This window comes from Diadema antillarum, unplaced genomic scaffold (assembly GCF_040938485.1).
Source record: "Diadema antillarum isolate AM-2024a unplaced genomic scaffold, OU_Dant_1.0 seq00000881_RagTag, whole genome shotgun sequence".
In the NCBI taxonomy this organism is placed as follows: Eukaryota; Metazoa; Echinodermata; class Echinoidea; order Diadematoida; family Diadematidae; genus Diadema; species Diadema antillarum.
The window spans coordinates 544,320-571,219 of NW_027271745.1; the positions used below are offsets into that span (position 1 = coordinate 544,320).

The 26,900-nt window shown below is 39.0% G+C and overlaps 1 protein-coding gene across 1 annotated transcript in view; it reads left to right on the forward strand.

Moving 5' to 3' along the window:
- LOC139740778 (caskin-2-like) overlaps nucleotides 1-13,393 on the forward strand; it is a 71,102-nt gene extending 57,709 nt beyond the window's left edge. Inside the window, exons 2-4 of the mRNA XM_071651351.1 lie at nucleotides 11,167-11,218; nucleotides 13,123-13,226; nucleotides 13,356-13,393. Coding sequence (XP_071507452.1) covers nucleotides 11,167-11,218; nucleotides 13,123-13,226; nucleotides 13,356-13,393 — 194 coding nt within the window. The remainder of the gene's footprint in view (nucleotides 1-11,166; nucleotides 11,219-13,122; nucleotides 13,227-13,355) is intronic.
- Nucleotides 13,394-26,900: the final 13,507 nt, after the last annotated feature.

A 26,900-nucleotide genomic window follows, 5' to 3' on the forward strand; every position in this document is an offset into this window, starting at 1 on the left:
GGCACGGATCTCTGGAAACTAATTGTCAATGAATAGAGACTGCCTAATCCTCTTAATCCCTCTTGTATTACCAATGTCTTCCTGTTTAAACCAAGCCACAATGCTTCACCCTGGCTTCACCTGAGTGGGCTAGCCTTTCTACAACTAGTTCAGGTTCTGGATGGATTACTGAATGCTTGGTAAAAAGCTTGGCACATTAAAGCTAGGGACTTGAGCACAGGAGAGATTTGAGAAGAACATGGTTGAATGGAAGAATATGGTTGATTTATGTGACTAATGATCCACATGCGCCTTTTTGCTTCACAACTCTCCAGGCTGGTTTGTGCCAAAAAGCGATTGTACAGATCATGTTTTCAGTTGATGATTCAACAACAGTAACTCCTTAAAGGACAAGTTCACCTTCATAGACATGTGGATTGAGTGAATGCAGCAATATTAGTAGAACACATCAGTGAAAGTTTGGGGAAAATCGGACAGTCCGTTCAAAAGTTATGAATTTTTAAAGTATCTGTGTAGTCACTGCTGGATGAGAAGACTACTATAGTGTATGATGTCATATGTGTACAACTATATAAAGAAAATAAAAAGAGAATTTCACAAAACTTTACTTTTTGAATTAAGTGCACATTTCTTCGACTTGTTACTGACATGTTAAGGGTAATATTATTCCCCCTGCCTTCTGAAAGAAAGAAGTCAAGTGTTCTTTTGTTATGCGAGAAAAGTGAGAATATGTTGAATTTTCTTTATTCTTTCTTTATATCGTTGTACTCATGTGACATCACAAGCTATAGTAGTCTTCTCATCCAGCCTTGAGTGAGCAGAAACTTCAAAAATTCATAACTTTTGAACGGATTGTCCGATTTTCCTCTCTCACTGATGTGTTCTACTAATATTGCTGCATTCACTCAACCCACATGTCTATGAAGGTGAACTTGTCCTTTAACCTGCAAACATCATCATAATTCCATGATTGTGATTCAAGTCTTTCCTTTTGATTTCTTTCAAAAAAAAAGATATTGGTGAAGAATAACGTGCAAGTCAACTACAGGCATGTAAGGCAATGATATCATCACCCTATCTGACATGCATACACTGTACATGTATATTTGTTTGTGACTGGTATCTCTCCTTCATGAAACTTGATTACTTTGAAATTCTTTAACTTTCGCAATATGTAATTTTCTCAACATCTGTCCAATTTTGATGAAACTTCTACCAATCCATTGTGTGATTTTTCGTCTATCTATCCAAGCCAACTCATGCACAGAGTGAAATTTGTCAAATGCTATGGAAACCAAACCTCATAAAGTCTCATTCATAACTCATCATCGGTATGGAAGAAGAAAAAATATCTAGGCAAGATAGAGGGTAGGCCTAGACGTAGAAATGCTCTTTAACCAAAAATTTGATGTGGAATCTAAAATCTGTAATGACAACTTTCATGTATCATGATGACTTTTAGACATATAGAAATTCAGACTCACCGAAACTTGCAGGTCTTGAGCCCAGTCTAAGCCTGTTGCAAATTCCTTGGTTTTTAACAGGAAGAGAAAAATGATGTGGTTGTCGTTGCCATGGTTACAGCTGTTACATGATAATTGTACTGTCTCTGGTACACCTGTTTCCAGAACAAATGTGTGGGCCACATTGCAGGTCCTATAGGGATCTGCCTGTTTAAATTGAGCGTCCCATTACTTGCTGGTCCGAGGAGATTTAAACATTTGGCATAACAGGAACGTTTTGTCTGTGGGGAAGGGGAGAAGGCCATATTGGTCCCCTAAAGATGCTTGCCTGTCTGTTATGCTACAGAAGAAGTATACAATGAAAATTGGGATGACTTACTAATGGGTGAATTTGTCAACTTAGATAGCAAGCTTCTGTCTCAAAGCAATGGCAATGTTAAAGAAATCTGTAAATGTGAGCAAAAGAGAAACAAACGTAAAAACGACAGTTACAATGTAAGTTTGCCATGCACATAATGCTTCTACTGTGTCCTTGACGTTTGAACCAAGCATTAGTTTCATGACAGTGTTAGTGACAAATTTGATGTGATTTACGTAAATCTGCTCATAGAATGTTGTCTCCTGCCAGGAATTTATGATGCAAATTTGGATTGAGAATGATTTCTTTCAAGACCCCCCATTGAAATAGAAAAGAAAGAGAAAGGGGTTTATTCTTCATCAACAATGAAATGTGCAGGATAGCACACTTTGTGTGTTTAGTGTATGTTTCTGAGCTTTTTGCGTTGGTAGAATGTCTGGTTGATTTCCAATTGAGAGCCGCAGTTATTTTGTGTGATGTAAAAGGATGTCTTCTTGGAATGAAAAGAAAAAAAGAGAGATAGAGAGGGAGAGAAGTTTGTGTGATTATTCATACTGGTTCCCTGCTGGGTGCTTCTAGTTCTACCATGACTATGATGGGGTCACTGGTGGGGTTGATGTAGTCTTACATGTACAGACCTCTTTTTGTCACACCCTTCCATTCTAGCATCATTTTGTTTACATTTTTTTCTACAAGGTCATTTGAAGTGATTTTGGCCAGGTATGATTACTTCACATTAGTGGACTTCGATTTGGGGATCAAACACACCAGAGATATGCAGTTGTGATGATTATTTGTAGGTTTTGGTTTTTCCTCTTTTGGAGTAAGTACTAGAGTAGATCGGCTTTCATTATAAGGAATAGTCTCTTTGAGACAGACACTCTAATCATGTCCATTGCTGTCTAAACCATTTCATTGATCCTTTAGTAGAAGGCTTCTAGATACTGTGCAGTACTTGTCAGGGACTTTGGCCCAAGTTGTGCATAATTTAGCCTATATGCTATATATTTAGTGAGCCTTTATTTTGTGCTAGGTAATGGGGACAATTTTGCAAGTGGTTAAATTTGCAATTGTGGAGTACAGTAATGGATGAAAAAAAAATGTATGTTTGCAAGTCTCATTCATGCTGGGATTAGAGTTAATATTTTCATGTGTTGCTCAGTTTACAAATACATCAGACTCATAGAATTTGCACCCAAAAAAAAAAAAGAGTGGAATGTACGTTGCATGCAGTATCTAGTCAAGGACAATAGATTAAAAGACATTTTCTGATGCAAAGGATCCGTCAATGCCAAGTTCCACAATATTGCTTTGAATACCACTTGGACATGAATAGAGCAAGAATAAATCCCGTGTATGTAATACCACAGGCAAGCCAAGTGATAGAGATTCTGTATAAGGTAAGGCAATTTACTGTGATAGCCACCAAAATACTGTTCAACTAAGTTTTTATGAGGTGACAATTACCAACAGCAATGAACCACATGATGAGAGTTAGGGCTTTCATACCGGTGAAGAACTGGTTTGTGAACTTGTTTCTAAACACACTCCATGTTTCTTTTTTTGAGCAGCTATTTGTAAGTTGTAATGCAAATTTCACTCGAGTGTTCCCCCAAACATTTCCTGAAGAACATTTGGTTAATCGTTGTTCAGAAATGTCATCCAGTCAAATTCTACGTGATTCTGGATGCTTTGTTATCTGTAACATACTGTATTCTTCTTTTTTGTGAGAATAGCAATTTAGTCTCCATCACCAGGCTCTTGAAAAAATATGTCCAATGTGATTGTGGGAGTTTATCATGCTGTATTTGGACCGTGAGGACTGTCTGCAGAGACTACAATAGGTAAAGGAAGGAAAAGGGAAGAAACCATGCCCCTCTTTTATTTTTGGTTTGATTTTATAAATGAAATGGAGATGTGTGGGAAAAAGGCAAGTTCAATAGTTTGCCTCCGTACCCAGCCACCAGGATTTGCCCAGTCTTACAGGCCAACTAGGACTGAGCCTTTTAAGCGTGTTTATTGTGGACTGGTTGGGATGTATATTTTATTCCAGCAGATAAATCTTTTTCTGTGGTTACCCCCACTCAGCTACGGGGGTAAAGAATGGGTAGGGGGGAGGAAGAGGGTGGTAGAGAATGGGAAGTGATATTTTTTGTGGTTCTCGGTTTGACTTCATGGCAACTGCATTTATGAGAAGAGGTAGGCCTATTGTTGTGGTGCTATGTTTGACTGCATTGTAACTGCATGGACAGAATTTCTTCAATTTAACACAAAAGGCATATACAGTGTTTTGCAATGTTCAAAGGTGCGGAAGTCAGCACTGGTGTAACCAAGATGTGTGATTATTCATTGAACATTGTTTGAGCTTGTTTTGGTGGAAGGAGAGGGGAAAGCTCAAGAAAGTAACCAGTTTTTCAGAGTGTTGTTGTTATTTTCTGTGAGTTTTTCTATTATCTTTGCCAGAGAGGAAATATCCATTTTGAAAGTTAGAATTAAAGGGATAGTATTGGGGGAGATGAGGATTGGGCTTTTAACTTTTTGCGAGATACCGAGAAACCACTTATGAAATAATACAGAGCATACCATTCTAAGAGAAATTCAAAGTTTATTTGATGAAAATCGGTTTTGGAATGGCTGAGACAGCTAAAAACAAAGTAAAACAAAGCGATCATGATAAAAGTTGGGCCCCATTTTTAATTACTATCGCTCTGCTTTGGATATCTTGGCCATTTCAAAACCAATTTTCATCAAATAAACAGTGAATTCCACTGGGAATTACATATTATTTCATATTTCATGAAAGGTTTCTCATTAGCTCACCAAATATTTTGGAAATGTGAAATTAGGTCTTAACCAAAACTATACGATCCCTTTAAGACTAGCGATGTCATGGCGTCCATACATGCCATTTATTGTTATTATTAGGTGATCCGAGTATCCTCTCGGATCACCTTCTGTTTTTGTACGGATTCTTTCTTCTTCTTCTTCTTCTTCTTTTTCTTTATTTCTCCCCAAAAGTTGTGCAGAGGTTAGCTCAGAAAGTCCTGTTCCTATCAATTTCAAAATTATACCATGTATGTATCATGTCCCAAAGACGACAGCGCAAGTAAAATCATAGTGATCAGTCGACCGTGACGTCACTATGACGTCATTATATGAAAACACATTCTCAATCATATCTCATTAATGGAATGGAATTTTTCAATGAAATTTACCTCACACATATTTCAAGTCAAGCGCATTCTACTCATATTCTCAAAATTCATCTATACCTTAAAACGTGCGCGTACACGCGCGTTGAAATATTTGTATGCTCAAATCGAGCTCAAATTTTTTTTGCACACGTTTCAGACCATTTAGAGCATTTTTTGAAAAATTGAAAAAATTTTACGGACGCGTACGCGCGCGCGCATATACGCACACACAGCTCATATGCAATAGAATTTTCCCATTTTTTCACACTTATCGCCTGCCTGAAATGTCAGGGAATATGTCTACCAAGTTTCAAGGCAATCCGACTCAATATGACGTCATACGGGCCCGTCAAAGTTGAAATTCCGCACGCGCGTCAATGGCGATATACAGTGCAACAATGCCAAAAAACCGCCAATTTTAAATCCGATTTTACTCGTCAGGATGGACGGTGACCCCCCATTTTCTTTACATATTCTGAAAGCTGATGAGTTGTACATGTCATTTCATGGGTTGGCGATTCTGGAAAAATGATTAAAAGATATCAAATTTCTTAATAAAATAAAAAGAGTAAATTTTCAAAATGACGTCATCAAATTACAAGTTCACTCGAGCGTATCTCACTTATCCTTTGTCCATTTTCACCCAGATTTCAGTATGTTGTAACTTACTTATTGCTCTTTCATTAATATAAAAACAACATTTTGATTAGATGACGGCATCACCTTGTAATATTGGATTGAAAGTAATCTTGTCAAATTTGACCAGTTTACGTGTTATCTTAATGGGAGTGCAGTTTTTCTGGAAATGAAAATTGACATGACTATCTTTTTCGAGCACTAGCTCACCTATGCTTCAGTGAATTTCTCTAAGATTTTAATATGTTGTAGCTGAGACTTTGGGCTATCGTGAGTGTGCCCTTTATTTTTTCATACGGTATCGGGATCACGTCCAAAAACTTGGTTGAAATCAAAGCTTATCTTCGATGTATTTTCATATTTCTTTCTTTTTCCAACTTTCTTTGCAATAACTCAAGAAAAACATACTCTATCACCACTATATTTTGCACATGTTTAATTCATGTCACGTACATTAGTTCATAAAATAACAACTACTTCATCAGACGCCATCTTGGGTATGTAAATTAGGGTCAAAGGTCATAAATGTATCATCCTGTATCTTGGTGAATACAAGTTCTATCTTCCCCATATTTTGCACACGAAAAGACCGTGTTACAAGGATCATTTCACAAAATAACCACTTTTTGCTCAGATGCCATCTTGTCTGTGCAGATCGGGGTCAAAGGTCATATGTACTTCTTTCTTTATCTTCGTTATGACGTGTTATATCTATGGGAGGGAATTTTTCTAGATGTGAAAATTGACATGATTGTCTTTATCGAGCACTAGCTCACTTACCCTTCGGTGAATTTCTCCCAGATTTTAATATGTTGTAGCTGAGACTTTGCGCTATGGTACGTGTTCCCTTTCTTTTTCATATGGTGTCGGGATCACGTCCAAAAACGTGGTTGAAATTAAAGGTTATCTTCGATGTATTTTCATATTTCTTACTTTTTCCAATTTTCTTTGCAATAACTCAAGAAAAATAGCCCCTATCAACCCCATATTTTGCACATGTTTAGTTAATGTTACGTACATTATTTCATAAAATAACAACTACTTGATCAGACACCATCTTGGGTATGTAAATTAGGGTCAAAGGTCATAAATGTTTCATCCTGTATCTTGGTGAATACATGTCTTATCTTTCCCATATTTTGCACACGCAAAGACCATGTTACAAGAATCATTTCACAAAATAACCACTTTTTGCTCAGATGCCATCTTGGGGGTGCAAAGTGGGGTCAAAGGTCAAATATACTTCATTCTGCATCTTTGATAGTGTGTACGGAATTCGGTACCCAAGATGGCAGGTCTGACTCCCTTTTCAAAATGAGAATCCAAACATCACACGACCAATGTCCCTAATCTCAGGTGAAAACTCGAATCATTGATTTAAAAAAAAATCGGATCACCTAATTTGTCAGTCTTGACAAATTCCGGGTCTAGTTATTTTTTAAACTGGTATACATGGATATGGAGAAATTGTGTGTAGAAAAGGAAAATGTAAGAATATGTAATCCTGCTACTCCAGTACTTGTCAAGCTAACAAAATGTATTGTGTGCATTATTTATCACATTTGTTTTTGCTAAGAATTTATATTTGAAGTCAGTATTGCACACAGACGATTTCACATGTACTTTTTGTCATGGATGAGTTTTATAACTTCAAGTTTCTTATGTGAATCATGCATATATGTCCATTTCACAGCCAGTACCCAAAAGCAAATGACACTGATTAAAATGCTGATGTATAGTATGTATGAAAGGTATGTGTACCAGTGTGCATTGTATGTGTACATGCATTTATGTACGGTACGTAAGTAATTACGTACTTGATAAATGATATTATGATTATGTATGTGATTCGAATGATATGCTCTTAAACTTTGCTATTAAAATTTAAAAAAAAGCACGAAGGCACAAAACAGAAATGTCATTTATAATGCTGGTAGTTCTAATTCAATAACATTCTAAAGCTTCAAAGAGGGGAAGACAAATAGCTCTTCACAGGTTGTTTTTGTTTTTGTTTTTTGTCTTTGGAGGTCCCTTGATTGTCCTCAATGGCGGCAACTCGCTGCAGACTTGCATCATGTTGTGACTGGCCACGGTAGTCCTTGATTCAGTGTACCCTCTCTGGCTTCATGAATTATTCATGAGCTAATTAATGAATTAGTCATGATGCTCGGGCACTCCTGGCAGCCCATGCGCGTGTGTTGATTTCAGCTGTCTTCATTTATTCCGCAGGGCTGAAGGAGTTTGGGGGGGGGGGGGGTTGTAGCTACAGTTCAGCACATTTGCAGTGAGGCAGAAATATACCCCCCTTTCCTGGCCTTGTGAGGAGACTAGGGAATAATTGAAATGTGTTCCCTTCGAAGTGTGCACAGGGTGTGAATTTCATATCACGCGGCCAGGAATTTTCTTCCGTTTCTCAGCTGTGTCCACACCGGAGCCGTCTTCGGGAAAAAGCTCCATCTCATCGGAAACCGCATGCTAAAATATGCATTGTGCGAAATGCCGAGTTCTGATGGATACTGTAGGGAAAAAATACACTAAACAAACAAACAACAAAACTTTTTGAAAAGTTTTCATGTATCGTCCAAATACCTGCTATGTAGATATGATGGAGAGACATTTCTTCTAAAGTAGGCATTGTAGCATTAACATCATAGTAATGCTGAAATTATAAATTTTTTAATGTATTGCATATTGTCCAATTTGACGACTAGATACAAATACAAGGAAATACTAATTATGCGTAATCTTATCCATGAAAAATTACAGTTAGCTATCAAAGGTTCCCCACTCTCCACGGCTGTTGAGCGAGTATCACCAGATTCTGTAAATCTTTGAGAACTGGGAAAAGTCTGTGTAGAACTCTCCGAGGTCGATCTTCTCAAGAAATCGATATTTGATACAGAATGTGAACTCAGCCTCTCTCCCAGGAGATCACCTCTGTTTCCTTCTCTCCGTGCAATTTCCCATTCTGTCTTCCATCTCTACTTTCGTACACCTCCACCACGTTCCCTTTTCCTTGCAATCCTGTCCATCCCATGAGAGAGGAGGAGTAGGAGGAAGAGAAGATGGAGAAGAAAGAAGGAAAGAAGGAGAAGAGAGTGGGAGAAAGGAAGTAGTGGAGGAAGAAGAAAAAGAATAAAATGAAGAAGAGAGGAAGATTAGGATGAAGGAGAAAAGGAAGGAAAAGGATGAAGAAGGAGGAGGAAGAAGAGGAAGAGGGAGAAGAAGAGGAAGAGGGAAAAGTAGAAAATTAGGAAGAGAGGGAAATGAAGAGTAGGAGAAAAGAGAGGGAAAGGAAGAAAAAGGGTGGAGGAGGAAAAAGAAGAAGAGAGGAGGGTTGATGATGTAGAGGAATAAAAGAAAGAAAAGGAAAGGAAAAGGAATGAGAGAGGAAGAAGAGGGAGAAGATTGCAAGGAAGAAGAAAAATAAGAGGAGGAAGGACAGAAGAGGAAAATACAGAGAGAACAAGATGGACAGAGATGAAGAATAGGGAAATGCAGGGAATGGGAAGTGGGGAGGGGGGGGGGGGGATAGGACTAGTGGTAACCTCTGCTGCTCCTGTGACTTGCACCTCCCCTGGGTGGAACACTGCAAGGCAGTCCCGGGGACCAGTGGAGGAAACGTTCACTTTTAAAGATGAAGAGATCAGACAAAAACGTCTCAAATCTCGGACAACCTTTCAACCTATGAAAAATTAACTTCCCTCCATACATATGTAGAGAAAGGAGATGCTATGAGGGCCTGAAAATGCATCGTTTCTATGGAGGACAGCGAGGTGATTGAAAAGCAGCCAAGTTTGTCACACAGTAATGCCACTAACAATCTAGGCAGGCTTTTTCATGACTGTTGCCAATTTGCCATCCAGAATCAGTGCAAAGGTGTTAACAGCTCATCATCAAGAGCGAGTGATAGAGAAAGAGATTGAGAGATAGATAAATAGATAGATATGTGAGAAAGAGATACAGCTGAAGAGAGAGGAGTTATAACCCCATGGTGATTTGCTACCTAAAATCGTCATCACGTAATTGGCGAATGCCCCAGCTAGCCAGTCTGTGAGGCGAACACCAAAGCCGTCTTTGGGGAAAATGGGGGCAAAGAAAGGAATCCAGGAGGTTCCAGAAGTGCAGTTGAATTTAGGTAGAAGACCTGACATGTTTCAGGTATGGAAAGTGCATATACCAGGTTTGCATCTCCTCTTAGCAAGTCCGTACTAATGCAGTTGGAGAAGGGATGGAGGCTAGAGAACAGTGTTCACCTATGCTACCCTGAGGTAGACTTGACCTTTTGACCTCCCCCTGTATTCTCTTGCCCCACCCCATCCTTACCCCTTTCTCCCACCCCCATGTGCACACACACACACACACACACACACTCTCCAACTAGCAGGCTATTATATATCATGCCTAAATAGAAGACATGTATTCCGCATGCCTCTACAGTTGATGAAATCTTGAAAATCTCAACCTCCCCTTCTTCCTCCTATCCCCTTACCCCCTTACCTCCATCCCCCCCCCCCCCCCTCTCTCTCTCTAAATGGGTGTCAGTTTGCTTGTTGTTTCAGCATCAATTGAGTTTGGGTAAGCTGCTTGGGGCAGTGAAAGAGGCCAGAGATTTCGCAGAGAGGAATGGGATGGAAATGAGAAAAATTCATGCATGTACAGTATTTTCCCACATTTATAGCTTTTATTCAGTTGTGTGATACTATACTTCTACATCATACATGTACCACACCCAGTAGCTGCAAAGTTGTTGAACAGTAGAAGGTGGTCAGTTCTGTTTCGTGTGCCCCACATACAACCACTGCCCCCCACCCCCTCCCCATCATACACACACATTTACATATGTTTACAGTGACACACATATAGGGATGCACCCTGCAAGTTCAGGTACATTCATTCCATCCCATCAGAATAGGGCTATGTCACTGTGCATCTGAAGAGTGTTCCTCACAGGACATAACAATGTAAACTTGGTATGTGATTACAGAAGTGTGTGGGAATGAGGAATTTGGTTCATGATATCAGGAACATTGAACGTTATATCCCCAGCCAATAGCAGTTATAGAAACAAGGGACTTTGTTCCATTTGCATCTAGAGCCTAGAGTTTATGTCAGGCCTTACTGTTATTTCAGATATCGTTATGCCACATTGTATTAAACTCTCTCTCAGCCTGGAAAAACAAAAGGAGAAAAAAAAAATAGATATGTAATGTTTTCCTGGCTGAAAGCTGTGTATACCAGCGGCCAGAATGTGGTGACCTCCCATCTTTAAATGTTCCTATCAATTTTCAACTGCAGCACTTGGGGGGGGGGGGGGGGGGGGGGGACATATAAATGATCGAGTATAGCACAGTCCAGAACCGTGCCAATGAGTGACGAACATACAATTGCAGCAAATCCTTTGTTGATGAATCAGTTGAGTAGTATGTCATCAGTCTTTCTGTTTGTTTTTTTGTTTTTTTCACTAACTTCAAAAATTCTTTCTTTCTCTTTCAATTTCTTCTTGTCCCTGCAGGAAAGAGTGTGTCTTCCAAGAAATCACCCCTCAACTTCCAAGATGATGTCGGGTGAGTGACCTGCCTTGATTGTGTCTTCCATTTCTGAGTATCTGCTGGTTCAGTGCAGATGTATGTTGTGTTGTCATATCCAACTTCACAGTGACATTGTTTGATATGTCAATATTGAACCGCTGAAATTTGAATGTGGGGGAAAGGGCAAGCTCGCTTTGTGGTTGTGCTTCCAAAATCAGGTCAGTGACACCAAGGAGACACAGGTAATTTTCCTTATGAAAGATACTATCTCATGTAAGCATGTTATTATGTAGTATTCAGTTTCCAAAGCACAACACATTTTTGAACATGTGGGACTAGGCAGTGTGTAGCTTTGTATGAGGCCTGTGGTCCTACTGATCTGGGTAATAGAATTTTATTCTTTGGCAAAAATACCTCATCACCTGGTTACCTGTATTGTGTATGAAAGAGATCTTGTATCCCAAAGTCAGACACATTATATGATGAGAAGTAAAAGGCATAAAATGTGACGCATCAAGAGCCAACATGAAGCCCTTTTCCCCGTCGCATCTTTTCTCCGTGGCAAAGGCTATCACTTCCAGAGCAAACATTGATTCAACATTAGTCACTGGATGTGCATTCACAGTATTGAAAGGTAGTTTGTGGGAGCAAAGTGAGAGCCAGAGACGAAGGAGTGAAGATAAGATGGGTTGCCATGGTGATGACAGTGAAATCAAATTTGTGTTCTCCTATCTGCCCCAAATTTATTCCTCTTTGATTGAAAATATTTGATTTAATAGTTTTGTAGTAATTATGACTTCATTGTTCAGACGAGAATATGACCTTTAAGAGGTCATCTCTTTGGGTATGGAGGAGACCCATCCTGGTCTTCCAAGGAGCGGCGACACCAAATGATGGTTTCTCACTAAGTCTAATCCAGTTACGATCCACTTAAGAATAAAAGTATGTGCACACAAGCGGGTTAAGAGACGGCGCTCCGCCGGACAAGACAGAGACATCGGGTCACCAGCGGAGGTCAGACCTGAGAGGAACTGAAAAAAACAAACAAAAAAAAGCCCCACAGATGAGAGGTGAAGAAGAAAGAAGCTCAGGACCAAAATTAGTTTAAGTTCGGATGCAAGGAAGGGAGACTGGAAGAAAATTTGGTAGTGGGAAAATTGGATTTTGAGCTGATTAAACAGAGAGAATACAGCACTCCTTTGAGTCTGGGGGGAGGGGGAAGGAACAACACAAATATGGATGACATTATATAAATGAATAAAAACATGTGTCTTGGAGTCAGATATCTTGTGGAAGAAGAGGAAAAATAGGAGTAGAAGGGGGTGAGAAAGAGGAGAAAACAAATGTAGAAGAGGGTGACATGAAGATTTGATTTAAGGTTGCAACTCTGCAAAACATGTGAGAGGGTAACATCCCAAATAGATACTGTAAAAGTGGATATTTTCGCATAACCAATTTTTCGTGCTCGGCCCGGTAAGAAGAGTTTTGCGTGTTTTTAATTCCGTGGAATCAAGACAGTAAGTACGGGAGCATATGGCAAGCAAAAATATTTGCGTGTTTTTATTTTCGCGCTAGTTTCTGGTTTAGCGAAATGCGCGAAAATTTCCACTTTTATAGTACTGGGTAATGTGTGAAATGTGCGAAATGCCTATGAATGACATGTTTCTTGGTGGTATCTGTGTTTGTTTGTGTGTGTGTGTGTTGTGGTAGAAAATGCTTTCTGTCAGTCCGACACTTGCAGCTCTCTGATACCACACGCCTGCGTTCTTTAAAGAGGTGATTAGGGAGAAATGAGCAGCATGATCATTAATTGCCACAAACAGCATTTCAGTCTTATCCACCTCTTTCTATCTCCCCCAAATTTGTGGGGATTCATGATCGTTGAATGGCTTTCATGTCTTCGTTAATTGTTCCTTCTGATTTTATTTTCTTTGAAACAGTTTTTCGGCACTGCATCACGCCTCCCTCATCGGCAATTGCGGCATTCTGGGTACCCTTCTGGACAATCATAATCACATCATTGTGGATTTAAAGGACAACAAAGGTAAGGTCTTGGTATCTATCACAATTCTGTTGTCTCCGCTATGATGAGTTTTTGAGTATTGTGTCACTTGATGTTTATACGAGTTAAGTTCATATGATGTCCCTAATTGTAACCCATGTTTGTCATTAGATGAGAAAATTCTACCGCCAGCATCAGGGCGTATCTGAAACTGTCAAAACCATCAACCTTGCATACTGTAAAACAATATTTTCATGACGTGAAATTTTCGAGAATTGGAGCCGACGGCCATATTATGCGGCATGAAGTTGTCACGAGTTGCCTCTATTACAAGATTCGAAGAATCAATGCATATAGTGTAGACAGGAACTTCGCATGCATTTTAATTTGTGAATCTTGGCTCTCGCGAAATTCGTGAAATTAAAATGCACACGAACATTCCTCGTTGACAGTAATGGAAGAGTGAGAGACTGCAACTTCGCCAACGGTAAGCATTATCGGGTGAACCCGAACTGCAAGGTATCAAACGTTCCTTGTCTGTAGCCAAGGTATGGATGTAGTCCCTACCATACTCTGGAATCAAATACCCATAGAGTCTCACATCACAGGGTAGGGGGTTATTGGCTGTTAAGGTTATGCCAGGACACGAGTATGGGTTGAATTGGTAAAAGCTCCTCTAAGCACAGAACAGTAGGATTTGCTCCTAGTCTATGCCTATTAGGCTTTTACTTTTAGTGTGATAGTTGTTGCTGCAATGAATTTGTAGGAAATCAAACAAATATACTAAAAAGAAAGTTTATTTGAATGCTACTGATATATGTGCACCTGTCAAAAATTTTGTCAGACTCCCTTTCATATAAAGCACTGCAAAAGATTTACACAAATGAGATACCGGGTATGGTTAAAAAAAAAAAAAAGTTGCTGTTTTGCAGACGTGTTCATTGATAGGAATTGACAGTTGAAGGTATTCAAGGAAGACTAACACAAAGTGACCTATGCATACCTATGCAGAAGCTTTTGGGGGAAGGTATACATTTGCATTTGTTGTGGTCACTTACACCCTTAGGCAGAATATATCGGCGCACACATTCTCATGTTCGCCAAATGCCTCTGTATTGCATTACAACGAGATGTTTTCCACACAGTCTGTCATAGGAGACGTGATAGAAAGAAGCTGACCTTCTGCCGTAGATCAAACTGATGTGATGTCTTTGGGATTTTGATATGTAGCAATTCATTTATAGAGGAATTCCGGGCCACTTTAAAATTAATCTGAAAAGATAGAGTAAGATTTCTGAAGTACAATAGTGACAATTTTGATCAAAAACCGAGAAAAATTAGGGAACTCGTAAAACTGAAGTTTCACTCATTTTAGCAAAACAATTCTTGGATAGATGATATGAATCTGCATCTTTAGGGGTAAGTTGATGATGTCAGAACCTCACAATTTTCTGTTAACCATGTATAACAAAACAGTGAAAATTCAAATTTTCTGCTATAACTTGTAAAACATGTTATTCCTTTGAAAATAGTGATCAGTCAAATATATTACTATTTGATACTGGGACATAGTTGTCATTTGATCAACAACAAAAATGGAAATTTTAGGATTTTGTGTGCAAACTGTATGGCAAGTGGTTAGGCAGTGACAGCATCAACTCATTTGCATAGTCATATTGGCTGTGTATGAAGTATATTCTGAAAATAAGTGAAACTTCACAATTTCATACCTTGATTTTTGTCCAATTTTGATTAAATTTTCACTGTTTTGTCAAAGAAGTTTTACCCTTATCAGACAAACTTTTTAACTGGTCTGGAATTCCATTTTAAAGAAAAGAAGCGACTTTAAAAATTGCTGCAGATAGATGTGGAACAGACATTTATTTAGGAGGTATTGTTTTGCTAGGTTTTGCTATGAAATGACACAAAATGTTACAGCCTCAAGATGAACACTGACTGAGGTCATTTAAATGGCACACAAACCTGTGTTTGGGACTGTTCTCTCCCCCCCCCCCCCCTTAATTTCATTGAGGACTTTGAGGACTGATCATTGTAATTTTTGGAGTAATAGGTCTGTGCATGAGACTACAGTGTATTTTTCAGGGCATTTTTGTCTAAGTACAATAGAGGCTGACACTTTGCGGGATTTCGATTGTTGCGATGATATTCACCGTGCCCAGAGGCCTTTTCAATTTGGCGTTCCACAGCCATCTCGGTTTTGCCCTTTATTGGTGAGTAAAAAAACCTCCAGCGGAAGTGTGAGCAGCTAACCATCACTTATTTCCATTTCTTTTCATCTGTTCTAGATAGTTATTCTACCAATTTTTTTTTCTTGGTGTAAAATTACTATGAAAAATGAGAGGCTTAGGCATATTGGGTTCATTTTCAATAAAAGCTGCAAAGACTTTTTTTTTTATATCAAAGACATCTGGGCTTTAAGTTGAGAGCCATTCATCCCCACTCATCTATCTCTTTCATCTCTCTTTTGTATACATGAAGTTATTATCATTTTTTTTTAGAGAAAGAAAAAAAAAGATAACAAAGATCAACGTAATCTTTGAGATCATGAAAAGATTTGCAAACACACCCTTGTAAATTATTCACTGATTTCTTTGTGTGTCATTCACATTCATTGATACTTTTTATCATCAAACCAATGATTTTATCTCTTTTTTTTCACAAAGGAGGACTATATGAGAGGAAACATTCTAAGAATGATATCCCTTACAGAACCACCATTTTTAGATAGCCAATGGTGATGACAGGATTAAATGTTGACTCTGAATCAGAGTATTTGTTACTCCAAAATATGTTGCTGCCATTTATTTTGCACTTGGGTTGCTGTCATATGCTGTGTTCATTGTTACAAGAATAAATGGGCAAAGGAATCATCAAAATAATGATAATGATAATAAATTGATGAAATTAGATAAAAACCACATCCTGTATCCAAGTGTGGTCGAGTCTGTGCCACAAAAGACTACAAGACAAGGTGACCTGACAGTAGGCCTACCTCTCAAATGGGGGGGGGGGGGGGGGGGGGGGGGGGGGGGCTGAGACCTTTAAATGTTGCTTGATGTCAATACCATCTCAAAATAACTGATTGACAAATTGCCATTTCTCATCAATTTCAGCATCTCAAGGTACCTATCCCTGTATGATTTTGTGCATCATATGGGATAAATAGAAATGAGAACTTTGTCATGGTATCCTAGGTTAACCTTCTCCACGTATGAACAGACACATACAGACAGACAGACAGACACACACATGCGCACGCTCACACACATGCACAATGCAAGAAATGAGTTCTTTCTAGATATCCCGTTTTCTTTGTCCCAAAGATCTCATGTCAGAGATAATCAACAGGGCCTGTTTATATTGATAAGGAAACTACAAGAGAATTGCAGTATGATAACTGAGTGAATTAAAAGATGTCTGTATTGATAAAATAGGAGACATACTGCAGTGATGTTTCGCAGGGAGAATATTCTATGCATGGCAGATGATTATGACGACAATGGCAGTAGGTGGGACTGCAAGATGAGTGGAAATGAATCGAGATGACTGACTTCCAGGCATGGCATGCAAAAATGACGCCAACTGTGTCACGCCAGTGTGCATTTACGATAGTTTTTTCTCCCGCTGCCGTGAATTGATTAGTACTATACGAGCCATTTACACGATCTCAAAGGATGTGGCTCTGGCGTGGCACCGGGCACCGCTGGGTCCGCGGAAAGAGCGGAGAGCGCGTCAACGATTATTTACGTCTCAGCATTTTCATTACCTTGGCCGGGGAATAGGACAAGCAAAATTGCCTCCAGGCATATCGGGAGCCATCTTAAATGTCTTGTAATCCACGGGATCATATTTTGTGTATGATGGAAAAAAAAGGAAAGGGTGCTCTCCGCTGGGATGAATGCGGCTGGCTTGCCGAAACGGGGCTTCGATCGGCCTTGAAACGTGTCGTCCAGCAGTGGAATTGATTGGTCAGGTCTTGGGGGAGATGGGCTATTTTTCAGCCATCAAGCGGACACAAACTCACCCACTCCATTGTGAGTGTGTGTGTGTGTGTGTGTGTGTGTGTGTGTGTGTGTGTGTGTATGTGTTTGCATGTTGTGTATGTGTGTGTATGTACAATGTGCATGTATGTATGTGTATGTAGTATGTATGTATGTATACACCATGTACACTATGTATGTGTCTGTATGTTGCATTTGTGTATATATTTGTATATGTGTGTATGTGTGTATGTGTGTATGTGTGTGTGTGTGTGTGTGCGTGTGTGTGCATACTGTGTCTTTTTTGTGTAAGCAATATATGCCTACCAGTATGTGTGTGTTGCCTTTAAGTGTGTGATATTAATGCTACATTAATACGTTAGAAAGGAGAAATTGATTGCTGAGCTTCCATACTTCCTTGCATTGGCATGAACACTTTGGGAGTATGAATTCCTCCAAATTGGCAAATTTTCATCAATTTTGAGCCTCCAAACGGTGCCAGTATCTGCAGAGCCTGCTGTAGTCTATATAACAACACTCACAGACCTACCTTGGCGATAAGACATTGTGCAAACAACTAAATACATATAACCAGTCATGCTCGGAAGTTCATCCTTATCATTCAACTACTTCATGAATGTACCATCCCTTATTGTCAGATGTGGAGTAAACTGCCATCCATTACTGTATTTCTCCATAGGTTCGTTTGCTTGATTTCATTTTCGTATGTATTCCTTTTGCTTGTGCTCATCAGGAAGTACTGTGTCTCGGAATGAGACTATTCAGACACATTGGGCATTAGTGTGAAATTTCTGTGGAGCCAGATTCAGTGGGTGAATAATGGAAGTCTGAACATGGAAACATGCTTTCCCAATCCCCTCCCCCCCCCCCCCCCCCAATCCTTGAGAACCACTTTAAAGGACAGTGCTCCCGAGAGGGAAAGTCTCATGCACGTCTCAATGAAAAATACACAATACTTTAGTAAACCAAGGTAAGTTTGTGCAAGGTAAAAGACAATGAAGGGGGAAAATACACCAAGGATGTAAGATATGAATATTTGAATATCAAGTCGTTACATAACATGGTATTTATCGTACACATTAAAATAGTCATCAAAGTCATATTTCTGCAACTACTTGGACCACTTTTTACCAAAATTAAGTAGTTTACCCAGTCAATTTGCCGGTTTGTACAGCAGTAGTGCTCACAAGTTTCTGTGACATGTTTCAGTCCGTGTAAAAATTTCTTTCTCAGAGTGAAAGTGACTTTTCAGGATGAGACATGGCAACAGTAAAGGGTCATTAACTTTTTTTTGTTTTTTTTTGGGGGGGGGGGGTGGGGTGGAAATTTGTATTGTGCCTTCCAGCTAGTATCGTGGTGTGTATTTGTATAACTGCATCAGTTTTTCTCCTCTCTCATGCTCTATGTATGATTATCTTCCTCCTCCTCCATCCTAACAGGTCATGAAGCTCTCCTTACAATCTAATTAGTGCCGCTTTTTCCTCCCTGTAAAAAACAGATTATGCGCCACTCGGGTCAACACTTTTGACCTCACCCTGCCCCTTTTCCTCATTTGTTTTACTTTGTTTTCTGTTTTGTCTTGTTTGTTTTGTTGTTGGTGAGAGAGAGAGAAGTTAGGAAGAGGAAGAGGAGGAGGAGGAGAACAAAGGTATTTTGTTTACGCTTGTTGGAAACTTCAGAGCCACTCCTGAATGAAGTGCTTCGTTATTAAACTCTTAAAAGTTCTGACAGACACGCAAAGCTCTTGGAAAGTCCATGTGTAGCCTCTGTAGATGGCCTGGTGTCTTTTCAAGTACAGATTTGTATGGATTTGGAGTGTAATGACCCCTGTGGTATTTACAAAGGTTAGAGAGATCAAAAGGTAACAACATTATTTTCACCCTTGTTGACTGATGGAAGGATTATATTGACAGCATCCCTGGTTAAGGAGAGGAGAATTAAAGCATAGGGTCTTGAAGCAAGTCTAACACATCTTTCAATTTACTGTGACAGCCTTTGCATCTATAGATTAATCACATACCTCACCCTCGATATTGTTCTTATCTGGGGCTAAATGATCATATTACTGCAAGTGAGGGGTGATCTTATCAATGACAAATGCCTGTCAAATGTGATGAGATGGCATTTTTAGAGAATTATTATTTATTCATTTTTGATGATGACATTATCATATGACTGCTGTTGATTGAATTATGGATGAAAGTATGGATGAAAATAGAGATGTTCTACAGGAAAAGCATTTGGTAAAGGTGGGGTGCTCCTATAAGGCAGAAATTATGATCTTTGTGGAGGGGGGGAGGGTGTGAGATTATAGGGAGGGGTTGTTTGGGTGTGTAGTAATATAGGCTGTGAGAAGGGGGGGGGGAGGAAGGGAGGCATTATTCACTGTTTATGACATCACTGGAGGGCACTTGCATCCCACTGTATAGTCTGGAGGACTTATGTAGCATCTTGAAAGAAACTCCTAGGGATTGTATGGTTTTAGTAGAGACCCAGCTCCAGGTTTCTAGTATTTTTTGTTGAGATAAATTAGAAACCTCTTATGAAATGTGAAAGAGGATGTCGTTCCAAGAGGAATCCAATGTTTGTTTAATAAAAATTGGTTTTGAAATGGCTGAGATATCCAAAATAGAGCAATCCTAATAAAAGGTGGGACCCACCTTTTATTATGATAGCTTTGTTTTACTTTGTTTTTCGATGTCTCAGCCATTCCAAAACGGATTTTTATCAAATAAACTTTGAATACCTCTTAGAATGGTATGCTCTGTAACATTTCTTTCATAAGGGGTTTCTTGGTATCTCCCAAAAAGTTTAAAGACCAATCCTCATCTCCACCAATACTATACCATCTCATTATGCAAGTTGTGCAGTGGATACGGATTCACGTTGAATGATAGGGGTGGAAGGCCAGGTATAAGAAGTATGTAAAGAAGTATTCAAATATGCCAATCCTACTTATAAGCTACTTACTGGGTGCGGTTAAAAGTGAATCAATTCACATGAAATAAAATTGCGGCCACATGAGTGTAAATCCTTAAATTTGAAAATTCACAAGTGCATCTTCTAAGCATATTGTATACAGTAAAGAAGCAAAATTGATACATAAGAGTTTATGTACATAGCGTGTTTGATAACACATTCTGTAAACCATTCAGTAAAAGAAAGCAAAATTGGTTGAATATAATGAAATCTACCTGCTAAAAACGAACACACACACAAACAAACAAACAAACAAACAAACAAAGAGAGAAAAATATTGTGAGCTTTTGATCAGAGCAGGATGCAAACAGACTTCATAAAATATGTGTATGATAAGTTTCTTGTAAAATGGAATTTGCTTTAATCCCACAGTTACAGCTGTCCAAGTTGATATGATGGTATAATAATAAAAAAAACAATGTTCTCAGTCTGTTGTACGCAACATAAATGCTGGTAATTGCTTATAAATTTGATTTATGGCCGTCAGTGACATGTTTTGCTTGTTCACATAGGCAAGGAAATATGTAAGAAATTGTGTAGTCAAAACAATCAAGAGTTAACATCTGCCCAGCTTCTTTGAAGTTGCTTTTTAGTGGGGTACAATTGAAAATGAAACCTCCTCTGCCCCTATCAGTGTAAAGATGTGTAACAAATTTCTTCTATTGCCTGCTTTGTATTAATTTCTGACTGGTTTTCCATATGTGTTGGAGACCATGTTGAACCATTTTACAGGTAGAGTGGGATGCAGTTTCCCATGGGGTGCCTTTGAATTTTTACAGAATTCTTTTCAGTTTATAGCTTTCAAAGGTTAGCTTTGTTTTTTACAACTTGTTACTGCCCTCTTATTTTTTACCGCTGAGTTAGGTCAGAACAAGAGCCCATTTGGAGGGAGTTTTGATAGAAATTGTTTCGGGCCAGAAGGAGTGGGAAAAATCACCATTCACAAATTGAGCCCAGCACTCTTGCAAACTTGGAACAATTGATTTCTTGGTGTAATGTGCCGTGGCACCAGTCAATCAATTGGGACGCTTTGTGTGGGACTGCTCGTTTAAAAGCTGTAAAGCTCCCTCTGGGGAGACGTCATTGGACTATTTCTAGAGCCAGGGGTCAAATTCTGTCCTCCCAAGTAATTACACTCATAAAGAACAGCAGTGTCTGTATGCTGAAAATTTGCTTCTGCGTACCCAAGCAAAGTTTTGTGTAATTGTATTCTTATGCAGACCATATACATTTTTCCTCCCTTTAATTTGTGTAATTAAGATGTATGCGCAGATATGTTTTCCTTTCTGTGTGAGAATAAAGATGTTTTGAATGCATTATTACTAGGAAGATGATAGTAGATTGTGATTTTTTTTTAGGAGACCTAGAGGGTACATGCTTGATGGAACTATAGAGCCCCTCCTGTTGCCTAACTTAATTGGTATTTTAGTCATTTCTATTAAAAAACACACAAAAAATTGTTTTGAATTGTTTTACCTAAAAAAAGGAATGTTAAATGAGAAAAAAATAAAGTAGAACTAGAGGACTTTCCCTAAAAATGTGATTAGAAATGAGCAACAGTGATTAATTATGTAATTAATATACCATGCATAGAAAGTATTCAACTAAGAATTATGTGCTTGCACAACTTTTCAGCATTGGATCTATAGGAATGTATACGCCTGATGTACAGTAGATATCATACCCTTGCCGTCAACATGTTATCACAAACAATTTGTTTTCTTCTTTCTACCCTTAAGAGTGCATACCCTCAACACGTATTCAGAAACAATGTATTTGCAGGATATTAGGGCATGTTTTGGCAGTGTAAAATTGCATTGGGTCTCGGTTTCATTTCTATTACCCTCCCCCCCCCCCCCCCTCCCCACCTTTCCCATTTACCTTTGGCGAGTGTATAGATAATTACTCCTCGTTTGGGGGAAAAATCCTCAAACAACAACAACAACTGGAGCTCCCTAACTTTCCCCTCTCCTCATCTCCCCGTCTCGCTCTCTTCTGCCAGTGCTCCTGAGAAATTGACAATTTGTGATGCCGATGCCCCGAGCCTGTTTGTGATGCTGTCATTGCTTGTGTATAGAGACCACTTTTTGTCTTCGGCTCCCCTCCCCCTCCCCCCCCCCCCATCCTTTTCTTATTTTCCTCCCCTGTCTCTTTCATCTCTCTTTGGGGCTGAGGTAGTAAACACGTCTTCCAAGACACAAGAGCTCTCTACAGGTGTCCTGAGGAATCTCAAAGGAAGGAAAGATGATAAAGGGAAAAAAGAGGGAGGATGCCTAGGTCGGCCGGGGTCGAGAAAAGCTGCCTCCTTTCTAGGACAGACTAGTCTCCTCATCCAGTCACTATAACCCTTCTTGGAAGAATCAAAAATATTTTTTCCCCCAGAGTTGCATCGATTAAATAACGCATCAACATTTTGAGAACCAGAAGAATGCTTCATCTACAGACTTTCTACAGTGTGAACTCGAAACTCTACTCTGTGCTTGAGTTTACTTTAGTAAGATAAATGCTTACAGAAAGGTAACTGCTTCAGGAAAATAAGATATGGAGATAAAAAAGTTTACAAATTAATGTTTTGCATGAGAAACATATGAAACAGTTATATAAGTCACTATCAACATAATATTTATGTCTCTCATTTACCTGCCAATACTTCTTTACTGCTGAGCAGTGACATAGAAATTATTCTACATCATTTGTAAATGCTTCCCCCTCGTGGCAATTTTTTTCTTCTTCAAGTCATGATTTTGGATGTTACCAAACATACGTTAAAAAAACAACAACTAGCATTACCTAAGATATGTTAAACAACTAAACTTACCAAAGATATGTAGAAAAACGGCATTACCAAAGATATGTTAAAAACCCCAAATTACCAAAAAAGTATTCAAAGAAACTCAGATTACCAAAGATTTGTGAACAATCTAAATCACTTTCTGCTTTAAGTTTACTATGTGAGTCTTTGGTCATGATCAGAATGAAGGCTTTTTTTTTTTCAGCAAGAAAGATAAGCTCATATGTTTTCACTGCAGCAAACTTTCGAGGCCTTTTTGAGACACATACCAGTGAACCATCGTTGTAAGATAGAGATGAGAGGGGTTTTTGAGGGGGCTTTTTTTTTTTGTTTTTGCATACCCTGTGGTATGCTCACTAACCATGGCGTCACAGATAAGAAAACTTGAAAAGAAATGTTGCTGGACGAATCCGGAAACTTTGTTGGCACAGTTCACCTGGGCTTGGAGGGCATAGACCCGTATCATATGCAAACACAAAGTTAGGTGCCATGTTATGACATCATCCCATTCCAGCCCTTCGCCTCTCTGCACCACATATGTATACCCAACCTCGCACAAACTATGAGCAAAGGGCCTATCTTTTAGCAAAGGGAAAGAGAAGAATATTGCACCGTATAGAAGAGGGGTTGTCAGTATTCGTGTCACGCAGTGGGAGGAAAATCGCCGCTACTTTGCGACACGAAAGTGGAGAGAACCCTTGCTAGTCGGGAGCAGGACAAAAGGCGTCCAGCGGAGATGGCGATCTTCGACGACCCTCGACTGACAGGTAGGCTCGCTTGAGCCGTGTTCTCGAGTCCTCTTTGGACCGGCTGGAATGTCAAGTATTAATGAGAGCCTATTGGATGTCTGCGATGCCGTTGTGCACTGGTGTCGCATCCACAGAAGGGCCGTCCAATCAAGGAGGTACTAGGCAAGCCTAGTACCTCCTTGGTCCAATCACGTCCGTAGATGGCAGGATGTTCGTCTTCCAGCTCCATCTACTTTCTCTTCTTCGTTTACTCTTTTGTCCTTTGCTTTCTTTTTTATCTCATTTTTCTTTTTGTCTTTGTTCCTAGGCTTCTCTCATATTCTCATCTTTTGTTATTACTCATATTTTGCTCATTTATCTCCGCTCTCACTTCATATCATCTCTTTCTCTCCTTCTTCTCTCAAAAATACTCACTTCTTGAAGTCTCGCTCTTCCTATATTTGTGTTCCATTACTCTGGCTGTTATCATATGTCATGTGTTCTGTATCTGTTTTCTTTCACTTTTGCTCTCATTATTTTTTTTAAAAATTTATTATCATGTCATGGAGTCTCTGTGTTAATGTACATTTTAATAGAGTTAACATTGATGACTTTTAAATCTGTGTTTATTTCAGCTCAATAGCACACAGTTTTGTCAATCATGAAGAAATGACTGACAAAGAACCCTTTTTATGTGTCTTACTGAGGTGTGAGTAAGTGTTCTCTATGTAAGGCTGCAACTGATTTATTATGAGTACTGCTGTACATCATTTAGATTTGGAAGTCAAATTTTTGATATTAGTAACACTTTTTCTAACTGCATGCCTTTGACAGTGATTGAGCACACATGTTTGTTTGTGTGTATGTTTGTTTGTGTGGATTTGTGTGTATGTTTGTTTGTGTTGATTACTGCATTTAACTTCTGTGTGTGTATATGCTGTTGGTTCATGCATCTATGTGAGGCAAGTGTGTAGTGGGAAACTCGCATTCGCACAAAGCCCAGCCATTCGACCTCCCAGTTGGGAGGCTATGTGCTACACATGTCCGAGAGAGATGTTCAGTGACTATACTATACACGGGGGCGGCAGGACACACACTTGTTTGGATGATAGCCAATTGTGGGGAGGGATATCATGTTCAACGTCCGGCTACGAACGTCGGCAGGACTCCCGACACGTTAGCGGCATCATCTGTAAGCCATTATTGGAGACTGTTGGGACGGCAATCAATGGATGTGGTTGTGCGAGCGTGGTGTTCAATATTTAGTAACCCCACATCTACTGCTGATCGGGGGTTGACACGAAACAAGTTTAAAGGCTATCAGATTGATGCCGTGCTGAGGGTTGACAAAAATGCTTTTAGTCTATGTGGTAGGGCTTGCATGAGCCAGTTTTGTTTATATGTAATAATTTGATAGGTAATGTCAAAAAACAAAGTAAAACAAATGATTCCTAATAAAAGGTGGTATCTACCTTTTATTAGGACCTCTTTGTTTTTGGTAAAGCCATTTCAAAACTGATTTTCATCAAGTAAACTTTGAATTCCTTTTAGAATTGATGCTTTTTAATATTTCATATAAGTGGTTTTCTAATTTTAAAAATGGAATCCTCATCTCAACCAAAATTATACTTCTTTGATGGAGTATCACAGATTTTTGCCAGTGGGAATTGAACAGAAGTTACTGCCTCGAACCAGTTCTCCTTTTCAAATGCCAAGATTCCATTGAAGGATGAGAAATAATGGATTTAACCTTGGCACCAATCTTTTCAATTCATTCCAAAGATGTGTATGGGTACAAGCTTTATGAATGTGACCATGGAGCTAAGGTCAACTCATAATTGCACTTTTTCCCTCATATTTATGCAATACTTAAATGTTTTTTTTTTTTTTTAAACAGGATTTATACATGTATTACCCAATAGATATTCTGTGGGAAGTTTCTTGCCAAAAGGTCAAAGGTCAAGTGAAAGTGCTAAATTTCACTTCTTCCTCCATATCTCGAAAATAACTCAAGGTATCATGAAACTTATTACATACTTATGCATGTTCTACCTAACAGTGATTCTCTTAGGAACTTTAAGGTTAAACATGAAGGGTCAAAGGCCAGGTTTTAATACTAATATTTTACCATTTAATACTGAAATTACACTTTTTCTCCATACACACGTTGTACCTTGTAAATTGCTCAATGCATAAACGTTAATATAAAAGGGTCAGAAGTTGAGTAAAAATCCTCAAATCTCCATATACTGTACCTGCACTCTGACAATTTAGTCATTCATCCAGTTAAACCTAGTTCAGGGAACATTCAGCACATTTGTGACAACCTGTCATTTTGATATTTTGCCAGTTATGTGAAACTGTCATCACACATTGTCAAGACATTGTACTATAGACCTATTTTAATAGAGGAGAACCATGCATTATGGCGGAGGCATACCAGTCGCTGTAGCGACATTTCTAGTTAATACATGTATCAGTGTCTGAGATAAAACTTCTTGGCAAGGGAAATGTTTATGAATACAGTAGTTATGACTAACATACCATGTAAGTTTGAAACATCTAACTGAAATCTGCAGACAAAATAAACTCTGCTTGAGAGATATTACCAAGCCTATGCATATTTCAGGGAAATCAGCAGGGGTCGCACTTAACTTTTTTTTTAACTAGCCAGGCGGACTACCAAGAATCAATTTTAACACTGAAGCAATATTTTGGCTAGCCAGACGGACTAGCAACTTCAGAATTTTATGATTTTTAGCTAGTCCGACGTGATTTTGGGTGGCCAATGGCCAGCGGACCATCGCCAATTTCGAACCCTGATCAGAAAATGTTCTGACGTATTTACCCCAGTAATAGTGTATCTTGTAGGGCCTACAAGGACAAAATGTACAAGGTATGTGGTTTTGAACACATTACTAAACTTCTCCACATGTATACTCACATATGTTTTAGGTCATAAGGTAATGATGTTCTTTTTATTGCCAGTATGTTATTCTCTCCCACATTGGACAAAAAGAAAAGAATAACAAGCACAAGTTGATACGTAGGAAAGTGTTGAGATGTGATTGTAGGGTCCCTACAGAGTCAGTCTGATGGAAGGTTTTTTACCATTTGCAGATGAAAAAAAAAAGCAGCACTAGTGCTTCAAAATAATTCTAAAATGTGGGTTAGGGACAGAAACAACCACTGTAAG